The 25,018-nt window shown below is 36.2% G+C and overlaps 1 protein-coding gene across 1 annotated transcript in view; it reads right to left on the bottom strand.

Annotated features, from left to right (window-relative positions):
* brinp1 (bone morphogenetic protein/retinoic acid inducible neural-specific 1) overlaps window positions 1-25,018 on the bottom strand; it is a 185,500-nt gene that overhangs the window by 6,002 nt on the left and 154,480 nt on the right. The window contains exons 6-7 of the mRNA XM_067406785.1: window positions 20,033-20,269; window positions 10,189-10,411 (exon numbers count right to left, since the gene is read on the bottom strand). Of these exons, the coding sequence (XP_067262886.1) occupies window positions 10,189-10,411; window positions 20,033-20,269 (460 nt within the window). The remainder of the gene's footprint in view (window positions 1-10,188; window positions 10,412-20,032; window positions 20,270-25,018) is intronic.

Raw genomic sequence — 25,018 nt, 5'->3', positions numbered from 1 at the left:
CTTTATACAGTGTGTCATTAAAGACTGTAAGTCTATCCTCACAGCCTCGTTTTCATTAGTGTTAAATTAAACATGGCGTCTAACCTATAAGGTCTACGGCGTGGGTTAATTCATCTCACAAAGTTTCTGCTACGGACAAACCAACATCTTGGCAACCATCCACAACACCAAGCATTATTTTGCATAGCAAACAACTTCACAAAATGCAACGGATTTTTATGCAAAATTGTTTGTTGCTACAGAAATCAGCTGCTTTGAAATGCCAAAAATAATACATTAAAAAATATGCACGGAATGTTTTTGCTCAGTACATATATGCAATAGGATGCGCAGATACTATATTTCACTTTAAACAAAGCATATGTACATATACACAAATGTTAAAAGCACATTACGTAACTGTTCTGTCTGTACTCTGTGTGGGTGTAACTAATGGTCTTTTTCTTTCCTCAAAATGTGCATCAACTCACAGCCACTGTTTATCAGGTAGAGCAAACAACAAACGGCTATTAATTACAACAAGCTGGTAAGCATAATTTTGAGGGTTTGCATAAACTGAAATGGGCAGTGTGGTTTGGTTGCTCGTTTAATTTGATTAAATATCACTCTGGCTTTTGCGATGCATCCTCTCGTCAAATGGCACAGAAGTCCCAATCTATCAGTCACTGCAGCACCGGCTGCGATTTTGCTCTGGTCAGAGCAATTTATCAGGCGAAGCATCAAAAGGTGTTTACATCTGCATATGTGTGGGATTCATACGCAGGTCTGTTCGGTTCATTGAGTTTGTATGAAAGCAGTTGGTCTGTGGTTTGATACTGTGAGCATGAGTATGACTCTGTGTTTAGGTCTCCACTGGTCTGTATTTAAAGTTCAATTAAAAATTAAGGGTCATAAAAGGCTTAAATACTGAATCTAAAATGGTAAAACATAAGTCTCAGTTATCATTTTAAGACGTGTTAAATTCGGAGTTGGAAAAGAGGAATGGGCATACAGCTTAATGTGATTATTAAACTTCAGAAGGCTATGGTTTAATGAAATAAATGTACTGTAAATAAATTCAAAGTAAAAGCACTGTGCTGTTATGCATTCCACATGATCGCCCTTTCAGAGCAGTTTGCAATCAATGAATACATTTATGCCAACAGATTGCTTACGATCAACTCTTGATGAATTGTAAGTGTTGTATATGTTTGCATGTTTCATCTCCCTCATCTGTTTAAACAAGCAGCTGGAAGAAGTGTTGACATTTCAAAATAAGAGTCTCAGTGTATTTTGGGCTTGTTCATACCTAAAAGTCCTGCATTAAGCAGAACATATTTTTAGACCCCTATTGAAATAGTTACTTTTCTTCTTCTTCTTCTTCTTCAGCTCTTGGGTCTGTGGCAGCCCATAGCACCTTATGGTAAAAAGTTATGAAATTTGGCACACAGATAGAAGGCAGTCTGAAATGTTATCATATCAAATTTGGAGTCTCTACCTCAAACCCTCTAGCGCCACCAACAGTTCAAAGATTCACTCATGTTTATGCTCATAACTTCTGATGCCATTTTGATTATTTAAAAAAAAAATAGTTTTTCGAACTCCTCCAAGAGCGTTTGTCCAATTTTCACAAAATTTGGTAAGTAGCATCTACTCACACTCCAGGCAAAAAGTTATTACAAGATCGGCCAATCCTTTCTCGTATAGCGTGTTAATGAATTCGATGGCGAACACACAAAATGGATTTGTTGTCGTATCTTCGCAATGATTTGGTGTATTGTTACAGTAACAGTATGTGTTACAGGCATGACTTGGGGGTACATGCACAGTATCATCACAGCACCACCTACTGGTACAGATGAAAAATGGCTACTTTTGCTTAACTTTTGAATGCCTTGTCTTAAAAATCATGAAGATGGTCTCCTTAGATTCCTTGAGGAATGCTGAGTTGAATGATATCCAATTTTAGTTGGTCGGCTATTTTAAATTTTGTCATAAAATGCTGCGTTTTACAAACGCATGAACGTATCGTTACGGAATTTGGTATGATTCATCAAGCCTATAAAGTTTTAGTGGTCAAGAGATACAATGCAATTAATGAAAATGCTTATAACATATGAAAAAATCAACATATTGTCATTTAACTTACATGATTACATTTGTTGGCTTTTGCCAAGTCCCATGATACCAAATTTGCCATATTCTACCATATTTACTGTCCGCCATATTGCATTTTAATCAAAACCTGCTATAAAATTTGTCCAATTTGTACGAAATTTGGTATCATCTACAGACACTCATGACAAAAAGTTATTAAAAGATTGTTTTATACTGCATTTTGCAAAATGGATATTAATACGGATACAGTTCATTGTATCTTTGCAAAAGTTTTGTGTATTGACACGAAACTTGGTACATGCAAACCATTTTAATATGTTATAAGTGCAGTAAAACTGAGGTTATTTAAACAGCTTTATCCTAATCTCATGATCACAGATGTCCACAAATATTTCCTTTTCTGCCCTTATACAGCTTGATCCGTAATTGCTGCTTGCAGCTATATTTCATGGTTATTACTGGTATATTGGCTGCACAATAAACTGTATCTGTATTAATTCAACGTTTAAAACATAAATAATTCCATAAATATTAAATAAATACAGATTAAACCAGAAATATTTGAAAAGCTAGTGTATTTTTGTATGTAAATAAATTAAATCATTTTGGTCTCATTTTATCCTTTTATTAAGCAAAAACAAATAATTTGGCACATTTTTCATTGCACCCCTGAAGTTATTTTTGCGCTTTTAAATTTGTCTAATTCCTTGTAAGCATCAATCCCTGGTTTATGTGAACTCCAGCAAGGTTTGCAGTTGATATGAAAGCCATCTGCCATGATTAACAATGTATAATTTGCACATTTTCATGCTCTAGGTGACACTTTTGATAGTATATTGCTCATAGCTGCTTGTCTCCAAATAAACTGCCTTCGGAGCGCAGCTCACATTCTTTCTGCCTCTTGCGACACATTTAAAATGGCAAGTGCTGTTCTGTGAGTGTAAAGCTTTGCTGGTAAATCCAAATGGACAAATAGTTCAATCGAGTGAAACTGGCATCATCCCCTTCAGAGTTGTAACCTGCAGTGGTAAACAGCTGCTGCAAGTACTGTGACATACTGTGTTTTCAACCGAAATGTATGCTAAGAGAAATATAAGAGCACGAGGACGGGGGATATTGAACTTGGATTTGGACTAAGCAATCGAACCAAGTGTGTAAACGGCCTTAAAAGATCCCTTATTGGGAATTTTAGCAAACAGGACATTTTTGAGGTTACCTGATCTTAGTCTCTACTCCGGATGAAGCAACAATAAAGCCACAATATTCATGTAAAACTTGCATCAGCTTTTTCTCAGCCAGGAATAAACAGCAGCTGACTTTGAGACGCTTCCCTAAAAGTAGAAACTGCACGATTTGCAAAAGGCCAATAATTGAGCAAAGACGAGGTTAAAGCTGAGCTGTGGTTCCTCTGCCCGGGTCTAAAGACAGACCTTGTGCGTCGGCACTATTGCATCAAGAACGGGCGAGAGGGAATATCTCCCTACTTTATCACAGTATGTATGGAAGATCTGCCCTCAAAATAGAAACAGCAGTGTAAGTTACTTATCACAGAGGGGAAGCATATGCTGCTCTCAGACCATGTCAGAGCGATCATATTTACGAGATGAGCACGCATGAATGTGATTACCAAAGGGAAAAATTTCATTTTATTTGAGCCACTAACTTTTCTGTTTTGTCAGTGCAATTTAATGTGTTCAGTTATTTCATTTCTTGATGTATTGTTGAAAAACAATAAAAGCACTAAAACCGACAAGTGATAAAGCTCACCAGAAAATACTAGGCTACTCCCGTTTATGAGGTGACAAGATTGCAGGACAAAACTACATTTCACATCATTCTTTGTGATATAGAATATATAATCAAATACATTTTAAAGGGGTGGTTGATTATGATGATTTCACTTTTTTAACTTTAGTTAGTGTGTAATGTTGCTGTTTGAGCATAAAGAACATCTGCAAAGTTACAACACTCAAAGTTTAATGCAAAGGGAGATATTTTCTTTGACAGAAATCGCTTTTTGAGGGCTACAACAAACGGCTGGTAGGGGCTACAACGAGCTTCTTCCTCGGTTGAATTTGTATGAATTTGTACAAATGACCTACCTCCAAACCTAGCCGTCATTGGGGTTTTGAAAAAAAAAAAGAAAATGAATTTGTACGAATTAGCCACCTTGTAAAATATGCATGAATTCAAGGGCGTAGATTTGGTTTCAACATTGGGGGGGTTGAACGTATGCTGCCTGTTTGTTTTTTTGTTTTGTTTTTATATTAAAAAATAATAATCTGTTTTATGTGTAGTGTTATTGGATAATCTATCTATCTATCTATCTATCTATCTATCTATCTATCTATCTATCTATCTATCTATCTATCTATCTATCTATCTATCTATCTATCTATCTATCTATCTATCTATCTATCTATCTATCTATCTATCTATCTATCTATCTATCTATCTATCTATCTATCTATCTATCTATCTATCTATCTATCTATCTATCTATCTATCTATCTATCTATCTATCTATCTATCTATCTATCTATCTATCTATCTATCTATCTATCTATCTATCTATCTATCTATCTATCTATCTATCTATCTATCTATCTATCATCTATCTATCTATCTATCTATCTATCTATCTATCTATCTATCTATCTATCTATCTATCTATCTATCTATCTATCTATCTATCTATCATCTATCTATCTATCATCTATCTATCTATCATCTATCTATCTATCTATCTATCTATCTATCTATCTATCTATCTATCTATCTATCTATCTATCTATCTATCTATCTATCTATCTATCTATCTATCTATCTATCTATCTATCTATCTATCTATCTATCTATCTATCTATCTATCTATCTATCTATCTATCTATCATCTATCTATCTATCTATCTATCATCTATCTATCATCTATCTATCTATCTATCTATCTATCTATCTATCTATCTATCTATCTATCTATCTATCTATCTATCATCTATCTATCTATATAACTATCTATCAGAACTTTATGAAATGTATGTATAATCATTCATCAAATTCTAACATAACGGTGATTCTAAAAAGAAAGAAATTATGTTAAATATTGAAACCGCCAGTAGGCGGCAGCGATTCGCTTTTTTATTGAGTGAGTGAGTCACTTAAATCGTTCATTCAGCCAATTCGTTCAAAAGTCAGATTAATTTAGGAAGAAAACAAACACCGATGTGAATATTTTTGTCATTGATCATTACAGACACTATTGAAAAATGAACAAACAAAACAGACGGCTGTTTTGGTAACTGGTTACAGTTACACTGATAGTTATGGCTACATTGTAATGGATTAGCTAGCTAAAATATGAGTGTATTACACAACATTCTCATACCTCCTTCTCAGTACATGCTTTATTCTTTTTAACGGACCAGCGGTTTAATATAGTTTTCTGGGCAGCGGTTCTCTTCATTTTTGGTGCTACCCGCGCTGTCTCATTCAAACAGTACAGCTCCACTCGCGTTGTTTTGGTGAAAGAGCGAGGCGCGTTGGTTGGGCGTTACCAATCGGTTCAGTGGAGGGGGAGAATTTTTTGTCTAATTTATTATGACAAACTCATATTTGAATACAAACAAAATTATTGTTACAAAATAAATGAATTCTACATATTTTTCATTTGATCTGCTGTGATTTTCATGTTGAAATATTGGGGGGGTTGTAACTGAAGCATTTGAATATTGGGGGGGTGACCTCCCCCCCATCCCCCCCCCACAAACTACGCCCCTGCATGAATTGTTCGTGAGATAGCGTTGTTTCCTCCCATAAATTTAGCATCTGAAAGAGAAACTCCTACAAATGCAAATGCAATAAGTTCAGCCACAAAAATAACTGTCCATGCCGTTTCAGCGCTAATTTCTCACAGCTTATCTTCAGTAAATCCTGACGGTAATTTAAAGGGTTTGATTAAAAAGAAGTTTTAAAAGAAAGAAAGTCACTTAAATCCACATTAAGTATCATCATTCTGACTTCGGAACTTGCAAGTAGGAACTTCCCAGGAAAACTTGGCAGTAATCACAAGTAACCGAAGTTTGGAACCAAATGAAGTTTTCTTCCTCTAGATAATTGGTGAGCCATCAAACTGGAAGCAGCGCGTCTGCAGAATGGAGTTAGTTAACTTCTATCTCTGGAGTCTATGGGGCGGATGGAGGCAGTTTGCTGCTAATAATGAGCAACGGGAAGCCGCTCAGTGTCAGCAGGAAACTCTTCCTCAAGCGAGCAGCCATCTTTCTTCATCACGGCCTTCAGGCCAAAGAGCAGGTCAGCGGAGACAGAATCGACATCCTGAGTGACAGCACCGACAGCACAACAACATGTCGGCTATATGCCATTATGTAGGGCTGATCTGAGCTCAGATGCTTAGAATGAGCTTAAAATAAATATAATTGGATGAATGTGTTCTATATCAATCCGACAAGATCCAGTGACACTGCATACTGCTAATGAATTATGTTTCTTGGTGGAAGAGTTGTATATTATGATTAATATAAGTAATACATTGTAGTTATAGCTGTTATGTGCATTCAAATCGCTCTTGATATCTGTAGTGCATCAGCTGACTGTATTCAGTCATAGGTTTCACAATTCGAATGCTTATGTTTCTTGGGTTGTCATATAGTTGTGTGGGATGTCTTTCAGGAAAACGACGGTTGGCAGCAATAACAGTAACAACCATCCCAACAACTTTTTCAGCCTATACGGTTACAGATGCAAACTTTTGACATGCTTAACAAGTTACAGTATACTTGCAGCAGAATGAAACATGGTTCAGAAACTATTCTTTAATGAGTGAAACAAGATCTGCAGCAAAGAAAATGTAGGGCAGGACTTAATGAACACAAATGGTTCTATTTTATGATTTCTATTCAAAAAGGCAATTTGCAATGCAAAGTATGTCTTGCATTCTCATCATTACTAGGGGAGCTATATGTATTAAACATTAGCGTGAAATTATTCTTCTATGATCAGTTTTCTCTATCAGATGAAGCCCAAACATGTATAATGAACCAATAGCAAATGTTTTCATGAAAGTGTAATGTAATTGTAATCTACAAATACCATTAAATATGAAGGTTCTGTAATGTGTGTTTTAATAATATGCAGTCCGTGTTTTGTGTGTTATTAGGCAGGCCTGACAAACTAGGTCAATAGAAGCAATTAACTATCATTTTCATTATGCATGCATATGTATTAAAAATCAATAAATTCATTAAAGATCGGTTAAAACCATTAGACACTCATTCATTGGTTCACCAGATCAACACCATCGAGCGGCGAACCTTCTGAGTTTTTAAATGTTTCCACCCAATGTTTGAAACAGAATGATGTAACAAAGCCTCATTTGCTGGAATTATGTCATTTTGAGACTTTGATACTGATTCGAACAATGATTAGTAACTGTCTGTCCAAACCATCAGGACGACAAGACACGACATCAATCAATCAAAAATCACAGCCAATCAGAAGAGTGTGTGGGCGGAGTCTCCCTGCAAGCACACTGCACTTACATCAAATTCATAACTATTACACTATTTTAACCTTATTAAAAAAAAAAAAAAAAAAATACAGAAAAAAATCTAATATTTAAGATCTGAGGTGAATTATCCATTGTTGCTTTCAGTATGACTATTAATGATTTTCAAACTGACATTAAATTATTTTAACATTAAATAAAGCATGTAATCAGCACCTGAGATTATCATTGTCATACTTCATTTTAGGAAAAGTAAATATAATGAAGCAGCATTTCGAAAGCGGCCATCACTACATTGCTGACGTACAGTATCTATACACATCTGGTTTAATGGAAAAGACATTTTCAAGGATATTTGAGTACTAAGATTGGTTACTGCCACAGTAATGCATGCATTAAGCATGTTCGACGGAATTGCACACGCACATTCCTATCCAAAGTGTTAATTCAAGTCGAGGTGTATAACCATGGGGACTGCATTCAGACTCCATGCTTTCTCCCAGAGATTGTTTACCATGACGAATCGTTACCCCTGCTGCTTAGTTTATTCAAATAGGATGCTAATTTGGTGCACTGTTATCAGTTAGCTAAACTAGCTGCTGTGACTTTGAAGTATGAATATAGTCTCGCACATAAACAGAAATAGACTCTCTCACCCTCAGCAGAACAACACTTTACTTTGAAGTCCAGTGTTTAACGAATTAGCCCCGAAAATCACAGGGAATTTTTCTATTGGCACACTACGCTGAACCGATAACAACTTACCTGGAATTAAAATAGTCAATTCCATTCTGTATTCCTCTCTCTCTTTCTCTCTCTGTCTGTGCTATTGCCATCAAACGCCCTTGATGTGAGCCCTACAGAGCTCTGACTATGCTCTGCTCGGCTTTGATAACGCTTCAGCTCAGACCTTGTCAAAGCCGCCATTGGAGCGTGGGTGAGCCACTTCCACATTAGTGACAGTTGATGCTCTCGCACTGCTTAGCCATATAAACAATTGTTGTAGTTTATTTTAGAGTTTTTTGATTTATGTGCATTTCCCGAGTGTGCATATTATAAGTCAAGTTAATGGACAGATGACTTTATTTGCCTATATTTCGGGCAATTCTTTTGACACTGCACTCTGTAATTTCAGTACAGTCAGAAAGATTGCACTTTTATTTATCAATATCAAAGTCCGCCAGAACTCCATCTCTTAAAGTTTAACATGCATTTGTGATTGCAATGTGCATCTGTTATGCTTTATTTTAACATTTGCATAATTTCCAACATTTTTGTGAACAGATGTTTATTTGATTTGAAGACACGTTTGTGATCCAGTCTTCACAGAAACAGCTGTTTTTGCCAAAATATAAGATTGACAGTTTAACTCCTTAGAAATTAAAGCATACATACTGTTCACTACTACTGTTTTTTTTTTTTTTTTTTTTTTAAATTTATGTTTATTTTACAATGCATTTGTATTACAATAGTAATATATTACTGTCTCAGGAATAATAATTAATTATAATAATAATAAATGCAAATTGGGACCAATGCCAAGACAAACCTGTCAAGTGGCCACGCCCTTAATAACGCAGAACTTTAAGGCTAAATATTATTTAAACAGATGAGTTATTAAAAAAACAAACAAAAAAAAAAAACACCTCCCTCACAGTTGTCATGAAGTGCAAAATTAGCTGTATAGACCAAAATCACTTTTTGTACCAGGCTGTAAACATTTATTTTATTTTATTTTATTTTATTTTATTTTATTTTATTTTATTTTATTTTATTTTATTTTATTTTATTTTATTTTATTTTATTTTATTTTATTTTATTTTATTTTATTTTATTTTATTATTTTATTTTATTTTATTTTATTTTATTTTATTTTATTTTATTTTACTTTATTTTATTTTATTTTATTTTATTTTATTTTACTTTATTTTATTTTATTTTATTTTATTTTATTTTATTTATTTTATTTTATTTTATAAGTTGGGCATTTAAACATGGGGATATAAGGGATTGACTTCCTTTGGAGCTTGCTTCTAGTGGCCAGTCGATGAATTGCAGTTTAAGTCACTTCTGTGTTGTATTCGAGAGACAGGCCGGAAGGTTGCCGCTTGGTATAAACCTCACATGCTTTTGATTTTCCTGCTATAATCGCCCCGAGTCCTTCACATAAAAATCAGTCTACAGGCTTTCATAGACATCCTAAGTAGTTGGGGAAGGTCTTATAAACAAAGCGATTAATGCTTGAAAATTCTTGCATATAGCTTTATAGTTTTTAAAAAAATAAAACATTTTGAATGTTCAGAGAACATTTTAGTACATAGCCATGTGCCTTTGTTCTTTTTCGTTTTCTCAAATACTTTTTTAATTGGAATAAACTGTTGTAATTTTGTGATTCATCTGGGAGCTGGTTGGTTTAGTTCATTAATCTGCTGAAATCCCTGTGGAGAAAATGAATGGGGAAATGCTTGCTGACACAGTCGACAGCTACTGTTGAGCTCTAGCGTGAGCAGTTGTTGGAATATGATCCTATTTTCTTCTGTAAGGGAAGCTCAGGTCATAAAGACTCTCACCTCTCTCTGGGCATCTGGTGGTTGGGGTTGTGGTGGCAGCGGATGCTCAGGCCAAAGAGTTTGCGAGCCGTGCGCTGGATCTTCAGTCTCTGGGCCTCCAGAGAGCTCTGCAAGAGCCGATAGCGGTTCTGAAGGTCCCAGTCGCTGCCCCACAGCAGGTGCACGCTGCTCACGGGGAGGAAATGCGTCGCGGGCAGCCGCTTCAGAAAAGACTTAAACTCATCTAGAAGAGAAGGACAGAGAGACAGGTGGTCATATAATGGAGGGCAAAAGCATATCCACATAAACCACATATTGATACTTGGAATCCTTTGTGGGTGAAACCTGTTAAGAGTGATGGAGAAAAGTATTGACTTTTACGGACAAGGATTGATTTTAACCACAAACACTGTCAATACTATTACGCAGAGGGCCTTCAGAATTCTGAACGATTTCCATTCCCGTGTCCTCTTTTAGTATCTTATAAAGTCAACATGAAAAGCTACTTGCATAATGTGTTGAATTTCCAAGTGAAATAGGATATTCAATGAGTTAATAGTTTGGAAAGGCTGCCTTACCTACAGCAGTAGCTCAAAACAACCATTGACTAGTTAAACTAGTAACCACTATCCTGTGTGGCCCGGGTAACGGCAGTTAAAAATGAAAGTTTCAGAGGCTGAGCAAGTTATTACATCATATTAAATATTATGAAGACTGGTTCGGTTTAAGTTTTGAACGACGTGCCCTGATGAAGCACAGGTTTCCCATTAATTAGATAGACTGTGATGATCTGCCATAGATTCCTAATTAGACTTCTCATAATACCAAAAAAGGGTCTCTAACATTTTGCATCATTGTTTTGGAAAAGCTTAAGTCAAATGAACTAAATTTGATATCTCAAACCACAAAAGTTTTTTTTTTCAATGAAATATGCGCTACAGTTTTCAGAGTGAAGTGCATCATTGTGTTCATTTACACGTGAGAAGCTCCTGATCCGGTGTGTTCAGCATCTCAGTTCGGCTCGGTTCACACTGAAGTTAAACTTTAACCAATGATTTGTGAATGCAATGCGCATCTGTTGTGCTTTATTTGAATATTTGCATAATTTCCAACATTTTTGTGAATAGACGATTATTTGATTTGCAACAAGACACGTTTGTGAACCAGTTTTCACAGAAACTGCCGTTTTTTGCTAAAATATAAGATTGACAGTTTAACTCTTTAGAAATTAAAGCATACATACTGTTCACTACTGTAAAGTAAAATACTATATATAAATTATTATTATTATTATTATTATTATTATTATTACATTTATTTTAAAATGCACTTGTATTACAATAGTAATATATTAATATAATTATAATAATGTCTCAATTTACATTTATTATTATTTCACAAATAAAAATGTTTGAGTCCACTTTTAAAAGGCCAGGTACAAGTCAATACAAAAAAAAAAACTTTTTAAAGTCCCACTGGAGACAATAATTTTATCTCTTAAAACTCATATTTGATCACCAAAATTACATTTTTATTTTTTTTCTATAAAAAAATGTCTTCATCCCTTAAAATAGCTTGAATGTACCTGTACACCCTTGCTTCATTTAGTATGTGCATATCTATGAATATGCTAATTAGCCCCGCCTCCACTCCCTTTTGCCAGCTCAGAGATCCACTCGGTCAACTTACTGAAGTAAATGCTGCACAAAGGTATCACTCTTTACAACGTCGGACACATAACAGTGATTAATATGATTAGCTTTTGCTTGACTACATCATCAAACAGCTAATAATGCATTGCTAATGTTACACAAACCATGTTCCTGGTCAGCTCCCTTCTAAACATCAGTATCCTTACTTTCTCGTAAGTGGAGAAAGACATATAATTCAACATAACATTGTAATATACATCATACACCCTCCATATTGCTAAATCTACACAATTTTTCATATCAACAGAAAAATATATTGCAATAACCTGGCTTCTCTCGAGACTCCCCTGCTTCAGAGCGCTCATAGTTAATGATATGCTAAAGCCCGCCCACACGATGACGTGATTGGTTACAAGGTAGTTTGTGACATCAGAAACGCCAGTGATTTCAAACTGCGTTTCTGCCTTTAGATCACTGCAGTATTGAAGAGAAAACACTAGCAATGGTGCTGACTGATGAATTTGCACATGGTTTGCCTTAATGCATATTAAAAACACCATATAAACAACATTAAAAACTTGATTTTCACTACAGGGGGATTGAACATGGAGCTCTCAATTCTGAACTCTAAAAGTGCACCAGATTTAAACTTTAAAATGCATTTAACTTTAAAATGTAAAAAAAAAAAAAAGTTTGCCCTAGAGGGACCAATGTCCACCCCCACAAAATCCTCTGGGAAACACTGAATCACGACCAGTCAATTTCAGCTGAGTTAGGACTGCTTTTAACAACAGATTCGAGCTGTCATACGGGAATCATGCTGTAACTATGAATGTGCCTGTAGCCTGCGGTACATACAAGGGAAGTGTCTGTCAGAGGGCAGTCAAGGTTGGTTGATGGTTCATTTAAATATTTGCAGCATGGTCATATAAGGACTGTCAATATTAGGATCTAAACATGCACTTATGGTGTTTAACAACTCCACCTGCTTGTTTCCTTTCATGTGTTTGATATGCTATTAAAATGACAGTGTGGCGTCTGAATCCAGAAACCGCCTCAGGGCCCAACGCAGTGGCACGTGACTGTCTATAGAGCAGATTTGTTTATTGGTGTGTTACTGGATGAAAATTATGTGTCAAGAGCAAGAGGGAACGGAATTATAATTTTTAAATGGGTGCATGTACATTTCAGCGCTTAAACCCTAAATCATTTTTTGTAAACCACTTAAACTGAAGTTTTAATATTATTTTTTGCCACTAATAAAATCATGCAGTTCTGCTCTATACTTCGGACATTAACCTACAAACAAGACTAATGCCATAAAGCCTGGTATATATTGTAGCTTATTCTACAACAAAGACGTTTGTGTGAATTATATAGCAGCTTTCTGACTATTCCAGAGAAAGTTGTGGGTTGATTTTTGGCCATTCAGAAGTAATAAGCACAGAATATTTCAGAGACACTGTGCTCTGGGGATTTGTTGGCAAACTATGAATTGAGACATTTGCTGCTTTTCCAAAACTCTTTAATTAAGACAGAGCTTACAAACCTTGGTGAAACAAAGCAATTATTTATTATTTTTGGAAAACACTTATTGTAAGAATCTGCTGTCTTCCAAAACACCAACGACTCAATGTGTCCAGTGTGCACGTTAAAACATTTTAACAATTGTTCCTGTGCAGCATTTGTTCGCTCATATCCTTTTCCTTTATGTATCTGACTTTTTAAAATTCATACAGTAATACATACGCACCTTGTTAGTTTGAGTAACAATAATATTGAAATACTGACTACATAACACTGACAGCTTTCTAATATAACATTTCAAAATGTATTTTAGCTTGTTTTTTAGTGTCTCATATTCTGTTATTTCATCAAAAGGACGGCCCCACATCCATACATGTCTGTGCTAAACCCTAAATATCCATATTCATAACTGCTGTTTCTATTCATGCAAATACAGCTCCATCTACTTGAATAGGTGGAGACAGAAATAATATTGCTTCTTAAGCTCTAATGCACAAAGAAGCCAGAGTGAGCATGTGTACTATAGTAAACAGGAGAAAGGAAAGCAGGATTTATTTAGCCGCCATATTGAATATTTTAATTTATCTCATTGTGGATCGTCTCTAGACATTTAAGTCTCTATCCGCTGATCTGGTGTGAGAGTTTGCATAAAATAAAGTGACATCTTTTTTATTTCTAATTCTTGCTTATGTGTATATTGTCTATACCGCAGCAATAATTTTCTTACTGTACACTCTCTGAAAAAACATTTTCTACCTAAGTCTTGGGTTGAGCCTTTTGGGTCATTTTTTGGGGGTTATTTTTCCAGTGTTTCTGTAGCTTTTGTTTACCCTGATCCTGGGTCAGACGTAACAACCCAGTGTTTGGGTAGTTTTTCTGTTACCCAGTTCCTGGGTCAGACATAACAACCCAGTGTTTGGGTAGATGTTGTGTTACCCAGCTAACCCAGTGTTTGGGTAGTTTTTGTGTTACACGCTACTGGGTCAGACGGAACAACCCAGTATTGGGTAGATGTTGTGTTACCCAGATCCTGGGTCAGACGTAATCACCCAGTATTGGGTAGATTTTGTGTTACCCAGCTCCTGGGTCAGATGTAATAACCCAGTGTTTGGGTAGTTTTTGTGTTACCCTGATCCTGGGTCAGACGTAACAACCCAGTGTTTGGGTAGTTTTTGTGTTACACGCTACTGGGTCAGACGGAACAACCCAGTATTGGGTAGATGTTGTGTTACCCTGATCCTGGGTCAGACGTAACAACCCAGTGTTTGGGTAGTTTTTGTGTTACCCAGTTCCTGGGTCAGACGTAACAACCCAGCGTTTGGGTAGTTTTGTGTTACCCAGTTCCTGGGTCAGACATAACAACCCAGTGTTTGGGTAGTTTTTGTGTTACCCTGATCCTGGGTCAGACGTAACAACCCAGTGTTTGGGTAGTTTTTGTGTTACCCAGTTCCTGGGTCAGACGTAACAACCCAGCGTTTGGGTAGTTTTGTGTTACCCAGTTCCTGGGTCAGACATAACAACCCAGTGTTTGGGTAGTTTTTGTGTTACCCTGATCCTGGGTCAGACGTAACAACCCAGTGTTTGGGTAGTTTTTGTGTTACCCTGATCCTGGGTCAGACGTAACAACCCAGTGTTTGGGTAGTTTTTGTGTTACCCAGTTCCTGGGTCAGACGTAACAACCCAGCGTTTGGGTAGTTTTGTGTTACCCAGTTCCTGGGTCAGACATAACAACCCAGTGTTTGGGTAGTTTTTGTGTTACCCAGATCCTGGGTCAGACGTAACAACCCAGCGTTTGGGTAGTTTTGTGTTACCCAGTTCCTGGGTCAGACATAACAACCCAGTGTTTGAGTAGTTTTTGTGTTACCCAGTTCCTGGGTCAGACATAACAACCAAGTGTTTGGGTAGTTTTTGTGTTACCCAGATCCTGGGTCAGACGTAACAACCCAGCGTTTGGGTAGTTTTGTGTTACCCAGTTCCTGGGTCAGACGTAACAACCCAGTGTTTGGGTAGATTTTGTGTTACACAGATCCTGGGTCAGACGTAATAACCCAGTGTTTGGGTAGTTTTTGTGTTACCCTGATCCTGGGTCAGACGTAACAACCCAGTGTTTGGGTAGTTTTTGTGTTACACGCTACTGGGTCAGACGTAACAACCCAGTGTTTGGGTAGTTTTTGTGTTACCCAGTTCCTGGGTCAGACGTAACAACCCAGTGTTTGGGTAGTTTTTGTGTTACACACTACTGGGTCAGACGGAATAACCCAGTATTGGGTAGATGTTGTGTTACCCTGATCCTGGGTCAGACGTAATCACCCAGTATTGGGGAGATTTTGTGTTACCCAGCTCCTGGGTCAGATGTAATAACCCAGTGTTTGGGTAGTTTTTGTGTTACCCGCTCCTGGGTCAGACGTAACAACCCAGTGTTGGGTAGATGTTGTGTTACACAGCTCCCGGGTCAGATGTAATAACCCAGTGTTTGGGTAGTTTTTGTGTTATCCAGGACATCTTCACAGGCGATTTCAGGTGCCTCTGGGTATTTTGGAATTTGTATCTCTGAACTAATGCATAGCAATTTCACAAAAAAAAAAAAAAAAAAATCCCAGAAACGTCCTCATTTTCTACCCTATTATGACAGGAATTATCCAGACGGCTGACAGCTCACGCTCCGAGCCAGGAGACGATCATATTCAGTCACACCTCAAAACGATGGGTTGGGTGATGATAATTTAAGAACTTATTGGCATTAAAGTAGGAGTTTATTAACACGTTCAAACAATTATCACTTCCCTAATTGATAAGCTTGACATTTCAGGAGATTCATCTGTTCATGCACCATTCGGCGCTTGAGCGTTTTCTCCTCTGGCCGGTCCAGAGGAACATTGCGGCGACCTTGAGGTTCACAGACTCAATTTGAGTGTCCTCTGCTCTATATAAATATATCGCAGTGTCTGGTTTTATTTGGACCTTTTATTACCCGTTAATAATATATAAGCTAGCGTGCTCATAAGGTGGATATTGAGCAATCACCTTGGGGAGTAACCTATTTCTGCTTTATGTTTTTTGTTCAGAAATATTTGATCAGCGAGGTGAAAAATGTCTGCCGGCGTGTGCGTAGCATTAAATGCGATCTACCCAGGACAATGCTCAGTACATTCATAGAGCATTTATACAACCATTCTGCAATGTTATATTAATAGTCTTCATCAGATGATATCTTTTCACAGCTAAAAATGTCAAAGCAGGGTTAAACTAGAATTAAAGGTACATAAACGTCTTTTTTCAAACTACTGTAGTTCACTATCTAGGAACCAGGGACCAGTGATTTTACAACCATCATTTTTTGGTTTTAACTGTACGCAGTTACAGTGTTATCAATGCATGGACAGTCCTTTTGAGTTCCTCATATCTCGCATACTGCACATTACTCCATTTAGAGGACTAATGAAGCCTGAGATTGTGTTTCTTGAAGATTGTAATTTACTCCTTGCGGATCAGACAGGTACTGTAGCACAATCTGCCTTTAATGTTATAGCCAGAAATTATTATAAATAGATATAGACTAAAAATTCATAGCAATCAATGCACACATACCGTATAAGGGCAGTAATAATTTGTACAGTTTTGAGCACAGCAACTGAATCAATTGAAGTAGCTGTTTTAAAGCAAATGCCACAAGCCAGTCAAAACAGTGTAAATGCAGTGAAAACTCAGTCCAAACATGCATAAAAACACCTTATAAACCAACTGCAAATGTTTTATTAAACGTATAATCTATGAAATGCAATAAATTGAAATTGTCTCTATAATGTGTGTTACTTTATTAAATTTTAAGGCTTTTGTTTTTTTTTTATGGAGAGCTTGTGCTGTAAACCCTAACCCTCAAAATAATGAATTGGTTTGAGTAGGGTAAACTTAAATTAAATCAAATTAACTTTTATGAGTACTTAGAACTTTCTTTATCTTTTGAGTTCACGAAACTGACACATTTTAAGTAATCTGAATTGCTCTTCTTTTGAGTTTTGCCAACTTATTTGGGTTAACGGTGTGGTTAATCAGACCAATACAAGACTGTTAACTACAACTCTTCCTTTTTATTATACAAATATGTCATTAAAATGTCTATACATTAATAAAAGTGATCCAAGATCAGGTAAAAGCCATACAGACACTGATTCATGGGTTCACAGAGATCATCGCACCCCTAGCGGTGAACCATTGTGTGTGTGTGTGTGTTTTTTTTATTTTTTTTATTTATTTTCTTTTTATAAAATTATAGATACAGACACATATTGTCATGCAAGTAAGTTTGCAGCAGTGCATCTATACTATCATAGAAACAGTTTGTAGAAATATAACATTCATTCATAAACCTGCACAGCCTTTCTATGAATCCATCTTTTGGGAGCGGGAATGGAGCAGCGCTTTCGCCCGTGGCGTGCGATTTGAGTCTAGGCAGTGGGGTGAAATTGACTGTTACAATAAACCGCAAGAAGCTCCTCTTCTCCCAGAGAAAGCATTGTGGGGCGCTGAATTATTCATGCTTGGTTTATTGCAGATTGGCTCAAAGAGAGAAGTTAGCATGCAAGTCTTATGCAGAGTTTCAGCACAAGGTGGCTCACAGAAATTGACAACAGACTCAGCATATAACAAGCTGATCAATTATATTTAAAGCTTACACTTTCTTACCTAAAGTCTACCTTGAAGAGACTAGAATCAGTACATTGTGTTGCTTAAATATGCAGCCATTTGTTACTCACTTTCATTATTTTTATTTATTTTTTAAGTTTATTTGATTACCATTTGAAAGTTTAAGGTCATATGACTTCTTTTTTTAAAGAAATTAATTATTTTATTCTGCAAGGATGATTAAAAGTTAGAGATTTTTATAATGATTCGGAATATCTCTATTTCAATCTTTGAACTTTCTATTCATTAAAGAATCACGTTTCCACAAAAAAAAAAAAAAAAAAAAATATGAAGCAATGTTTTCAACATTGATGATAATCATAAATGTTTCTTGAGCAGCAAGTCATCATATCAGAATGATTTCTGAAGGATCATGTGACACTGAAGACTGGAGTAATGATGCTGAAAATTTAGCTTTGATCATAGGATATAAATTTCACCCTAAAAAATGCTGGGTAAAAAACAACCCGTTGGGTTGAAAATGGACAAACCCAGCAATTTGGTTGTTTTAACCCAGCGGTTGGGTTAAATGTTTGCCCAAATGTTTGCTGGGTAGTTTTATTTAAACCAACTATTATTTAAAAATTGCTCAGTATATGGCTAGCTTAAAATGAACCCAAAATAGTTGGGAAATTAAAAACCAGATGCAATTAGAGACAACAACAATAGACAAAAGGTGAATGTTTATTCATAAGCTTTAATATTGTATTAATATAAATGTAATAGTTAATTAATATAAATTTATTAATAAGTAATTTAATAAATGTTTATTGTTTAATAATTATTCATTGAACATTAATAAATGTTCATTTCCAACATACTTTGGGTTAATTTTAATTAAGCAATACAGCAATTTTTAAACAATAGTTGAGTTAAATAAAACTACCCAGCACGTTGGGTGAACATTTAACCCAACCGTTGGGTTAAAACAACCCAATTGCTGGGTTTGTGCATTTTCAACCCAACTTGGGTTGTTTTTAACCCAGAATTTTTTAGAGTGTACATTTTACTATATATTCACATAGAAAATACCTGTTTTACATTGTAAAAAAAAAAAAAAATCTAAATTTTTACTGTATTTTTTATTTTTTGGCGAACAGAAGAAACTTCTTCAAAAATATTAAAAAGACTTGCCAACCCCAAACTTTTGAAGTGTATTAGTTAAATGCATTTTATTCTACACAAACTAGTGTTTTCATGGCTTGAATGGACGCACTTACACACTGTATAAAGGTTTGCATTAAAAGCCTGTGCTATAATAGCATGCATATAATAGTATATTAATAAATTTGCAAACTCTATGACGCATACATTGAAAATCCATTAAAATAATCAACATTAATGTACAGAGTTATATACTTGTGCACGAATGCATTTTAATATGGGAGAAAAATTTTAATGCATATTTACCTAAATTTTTAATGGATAATAGATGCATTATTTGTGGACATGGAGTTAGCTTATTTACATTCTCGGGTTCGTTGACTGGATGAAAATAACTAAAGGTTGTTCTCTCAGCAACGTGCATTAGAAAATGAGTGAAAAGGCAAGTATAATGTCGTCTAATGAGCGCTGAAAACATGTCGAGAGCTGCTCCTCTATTGAATGAGCAAACAGACGTCTTCTGTTTAATTCAAGCTAAATCAATGCAGATGACTTCAAACGTCACTTAGCCCAATTAGTGGAGCCGAGGAAGTGTGCTGTGTGGCAATCGATCCGCGAATGGGATTACAACACCTGACTCGATGCTCGCTGTCGCCGCGTCTACTTATTAGTCATGATGTGTAGCGTGGTGAAACTGTCATATTTGACAATGGATGGTAAAATTGGCTCCAGCCCAGACTTGCTGACAGTCCTGACAAGCTAACTTGCCAGCTAATGCTGTCAGATCATTGTGTTGGCGTTCTGAGCAGACTCAATTTAGGGTTTTGAAAGGACATTTCCGCCGAAAAATGAGACGTCGCAATGGCGAAACTCTTTGGCTCTTGGCTGAAGTGTGTTACCTGAGTTCTCGAAGTCATTGTAAGAAGCTTCCCAAGTCTCCGCCATGCCGATGAGCGTGTTCTCCATGATCTGGAGGTCAGTCGTGGGACAGTTGCATTGAGGGAACTCGTCAGCACACTGACATATGCACTGGCTGTTCTGGCAGATGTATTCACCCTCCCCGTTACACATGATGTAGCTGAGAGCCGACTGGACGAACTTCTCCTGCAGGTACTCGGGGAAAATGACCTGCAAACCTGAAAACGGGAAAGAGAATCGATGTTAAAGTCATTACAGACATTATTGATTTCACATCAGCGAGCAACAGGTAGAAAGTGCTGCAGATAGTCGATTGCAGAACTTTCTTTATTTCACATTAACCCGCTCTGGAAACGAGCGCCGCCGTGAAGGACCCGATCGCATGTAGAGCATCTACAGTTCAGAAATGGTGACAGTGAATCATGCTGTCGGAGAGCGGCGAGTTTGTTGTGAAAGTTTTGTCAGAGGTCTACTTGACTTTGAACTGTCCCCTCAGAGTGGGAGGACTTTACATAATGGAATAAAACAGAGGAGTGATTGATGTATTCTGTCGTGATCGGCTTCGGCTTATTTACCAGGGCTGTCATAATATCCTCTGCTGTGTGTGTGTGTGTGTGTGTGTGTGTGAGTGAGGGTCTGAATGCATGCTTGTGTCGGCATGCAATAGCATCACGCCATACAATAAACACATCTCACGCTTGATTCCTTGAATGATTCCTTGAATCATGCCTGTAAGAGACCAACCAGAACAGCCTTGCAACCACATAAAAGCAGACTATAAACCACTCAGAAAACCTTATCTCGATATTTTCTGGGATTTTGTTGATTTTCTGGGGTTTTCTGCTGGTATTTCATATTCTTCATATTCTGTATGATTGTCAGTTCACAGAAACTGCCGTTATCCACTACAAGGCCATTCTTGCCCCCTTCAATTGATTTCCAGAGGATTTTTACCCTTGCAATGGCAATTTATTCCACCTTTGTTAGATGAATGTATCATCTTATGTTCAGACCGCCTGTGAAAAAATTGAGTTTTTAATGGTATTTATATGACTATGTGGGGTTTTTAATATGCTTTAATACAAACCATGAGCAAATTCATCAGTCAACACCACTGCTGAGCGTTTTCTCCTTAAAACTGCAGTGAAAATCGCTGGTGTCTGTGATGTCACAAACTACCTTGTAACCAATCACATCAATGTGCCAGCGGGCATTAGCATATCATTAACAGTGAACTAGCAGGGGAGTCTCGAGAGAAGCCAGGTTCTGTTGATTTTGTGTAGATTTAGCAATATGGCGGGTGTATGATGTATATTACAATGTTATGATGAAATATATGTCTTTCTCCACCGACGTTCTGAGTTGTTCAAAATGTTTCTAAGGATACTGATTGTTAGAAGGCAGCTGTCTGACTTGTGAATGTGAACATGGTTTGTGTAACATTAGCAACACATTATTAGCTGTTTGATAATGTAGTCAAGCAAAAGGCTAATCATAGTAATTACTGTTATGTGTCCGAAGTTGTAAAAAGCGATACCATTGTGCAGCGTTTACCTCAGTAAGTTGACCGAGTGGATCTTTGAGCTGTTGTGAGTGAGTGGAGGCGGGGATAATTTGCATATTCATGGTTCCTCATATATTAAATGAGGCAAGGGTGTAGAGTTACATTCAAGCTATTTTATAACATGAAGAATTTGTTATTGTTTTGTTTGTTTTTTTACAGGAAAAAAAAAACAAAAAAAAACATTTAATTATGTCATTTTGATGATCAAAGATGAGTTTTAAGGGTCAAAATTATTGACTACAGGTGAACTTTAAATTCTTGCATTTAATCAATACATTAAATACATTAATCAACACAAATTAAATCAGTATCTCAGTAACTTTGCAGATCAGAAGTGGCACAGAATCTGCATCTAAAGTGGCATTTAGTATTTTCACAGACTGATGCAGCTCATAAGTGCTTTGAATGAATTTACACTGTATTTAAAATTGCATAAATAATGCTACAACATCATTTTTAAATTGTATTTATTTATTTTTTTATTTTTTATTTTTTTATGAAACAATATTTTAAATATGAAACGGTAAGTCACTATCTTAAGCCCAAAGTATGCGTTGTTCATGTATGCAAGGGTCAGCGTACAGTGAACATTAATTTCGTCATCAGAAGAGTATGTGCACCGCAATATTTTAGTAACCACATGTACTTTGAACGTGCAGGTCACACAAGTGCATTTAATTATTTATTATTATTATTATTATTATTTTCTTTTTGCAGCAGCAGCAATTAGTTCATCCACAAGAAAACCTACATGAACAGAACAGACCTGAACGCATGCAAGCTACAGCGACGATAGAGGCCTACATAGACAAAAGATTGTGCAAAGAAGTTAGAAAGTACCCTCATTTGTAAAGCTCTAGCATGAAATAATGAAATGTTTACATGGGTTGTAACTCATAGTGAGAGACTGCTCAAAACATCTGTGGATGCGTACGAGTCAAGTGAAGTACACTTTACAAGGCCGTGCGTTCAACTGAGTGAGTCATTGAATCATTCATTCAGTTGATTAGTTTCAAATGGCTGATTAATTCCATCACTGAATCCTTCATGTTACGATCTCCCCTTTTTAAGTCTCAATGGGAAATGTAACAAAAATGAGAAAGACCATGAGGAACTTCTCATCTCCAGCTCTAGAAAGAAACACAACTAACCAAAGATCAAACTGAAGTATAATTTATTAAAGGTGACCTAGAACCAGTTTTTACAAGATGTAATATAAGTCTAAGGTGTCCCCTGAATGTGTCTGTGAAGTTTCAGCTCAAAATACCCCATAGATTTTTTTTTTAATAATTTTTAATATATTTAATTTTAATATTAACTGCCTATTTTGGGGCATCATTAACTATGCACCGATTCAGGCTGCGGCCCCTTTAAATCGCTCGCTCCCTTTCATATGCAAATATCGGGGTCATACATATTAATGATCCCGACTGTTGCGTAACAGTCTGTGTTATGTTGAGATTCGCCTGTTCTTCAGAGGTCTTTTAAACAAGTGAGATTTACATAAGAAGGAGGAAACAATGATGTTTGAGACTCACTGTATGTCATTGAACTCTTGTTATTCAACTATGCCGAGGTAAATTCAATTTTTGAATCTAGGGCACCTTTAAAACAGCAAAGAAATAGGAAACAAAAGCTTCAGGAGGGAGCAAGGCCAAAAAAATAAATAAATAAACAAAAAGGTTCTAAAAAAATATAATCTTCTAAATTACCTATAACAAAAAGAAAATGAAAAGAAAAACAGCAGTCTCCCTGTCTCACTCAGAAAAACAGGAGAAAACAATGAATTACAAAGAAAAATGGCATGCACCCATCTCCCTACAGGTTTCCAAATAACTCAAATAACAGAATTAGCAAATTGAACTGTCAGTAAAGAGTTATACCAAACACATAATTGGCAGAAACAATCCAACATTTTCCATTCAATTAACACTGAAGATTACTCACTTAACTCCAACGGAAAATGAAAGAAAAACAACAATGTCTGGGGCAGAAGAGAAGACGTCCACATGGGGAGGGAAACCTCCAAATCTCTCTGCTTGCTTTGTGTCTTTAGGCTGCTTTTATCGCTAAACTGATTCATTCAAAACGTGGATTCATTCAGTAACAAAACATTGCTATGCATTGCTCAGAGATACAAAAGAGTTTGTCAAAAAACAAAAAAAAGCCCACAATATTGAGTCTAAAATGTAACTCAAAATGTTAACATTGTTTACTGAACTATTTTATGGTTTCTGCAAAGTGAGTGACATTCTCAGTAATGTGAGATCACACATTGTTCCAACAATTACAATATTATCGTAGATGATACAGGAATCAGGAAGTTCACTAGACAGTCCTGAAGGACAAAACTTCTTCCATGTTTATCATGCAGCATAAATACAGCACATTAGGAGACACAGTATATCCCTTGTGATGTAAAAATACAATCAAAAAGCCCTATAGAGAGATCTATTGCATTACATTGCCAGACACTGTATCATTCTCTTAAATAAATAATAAATCATACCTCAGCATTGACATAAAACATGGTAATGGAAGCTAGCCCGATATAATGAAGCATATCCATTTCTAATGGAAGGTAATGTGCAGCATGCATGCAGATAATTGCTTCATAGTAATTACACATTTGCTATAAGAAGAATTATAGGATTTGTGTTGGAGGTTATGATGCATTTATTTAGCTTTACACACACTGAGAAAAAAAAAAATCTTTAGATAGATAGAGAGATGTAAAATATGTAAAACAGATGTAAAAATAGAAAAAAAAAAAAAAAAAAAAAAGTTGCTTATTTATCTGTTTGTATGCAGAAGTGATTGGATTGGATTGGCCGGAGCAGATTCCCAGCATCTCTGAGCCGAACAGACCGTCAGAGTCCAAGACTGATCATCACAGCTCGGCTGTCTCTCTCTCGTCAGACTGTCTGTGGACCACTGAGCCAATATTCATTTAGCTTGATGTATTCCTGCTCCTGCAACTTTAATATGATTTGTGGGAGAATCCAGATGGTGGGTTCATGGATGGGTGCAGCTCGACGACAGTGGCGGTGCCAAAAGCCCTGGGTTCACAATAACACCCCCAACACAACACACACAATCCCCTCCTCTATTACTGAGACACAGACGCTGAGCGACTCCATCTCTCTTACTGAAGTTCATTTCATTCATGCTGGTATTTGTTGTATCTTTCACTGACCTTGTTTGAATATTTATGTAAAAGTGAATCTCATAGAAAAAAAAAAAAAAAAAGTCACTTTTTACTCTAAAATCAAAAGGAAGAAAAGAATATGAAATTATATTTTGTCTTAAAAAAATGAAGCCTATTTTAGGATTGTTAGGATGTTTTGGTTTGTTATATATTTCACTAAAACTACCACCATGCACAATAAATTCTCATTACTAT

This window comes from Chanodichthys erythropterus, chromosome 13 (assembly GCF_024489055.1).
Source record: "Chanodichthys erythropterus isolate Z2021 chromosome 13, ASM2448905v1, whole genome shotgun sequence".
Taxonomy (NCBI): domain Eukaryota; kingdom Metazoa; phylum Chordata; class Actinopteri; order Cypriniformes; family Xenocyprididae; genus Chanodichthys; species Chanodichthys erythropterus.
Note: the sequence above shows the minus strand (reverse complement) of the source record. Positions and strands in the feature narration are given on the sequence as shown.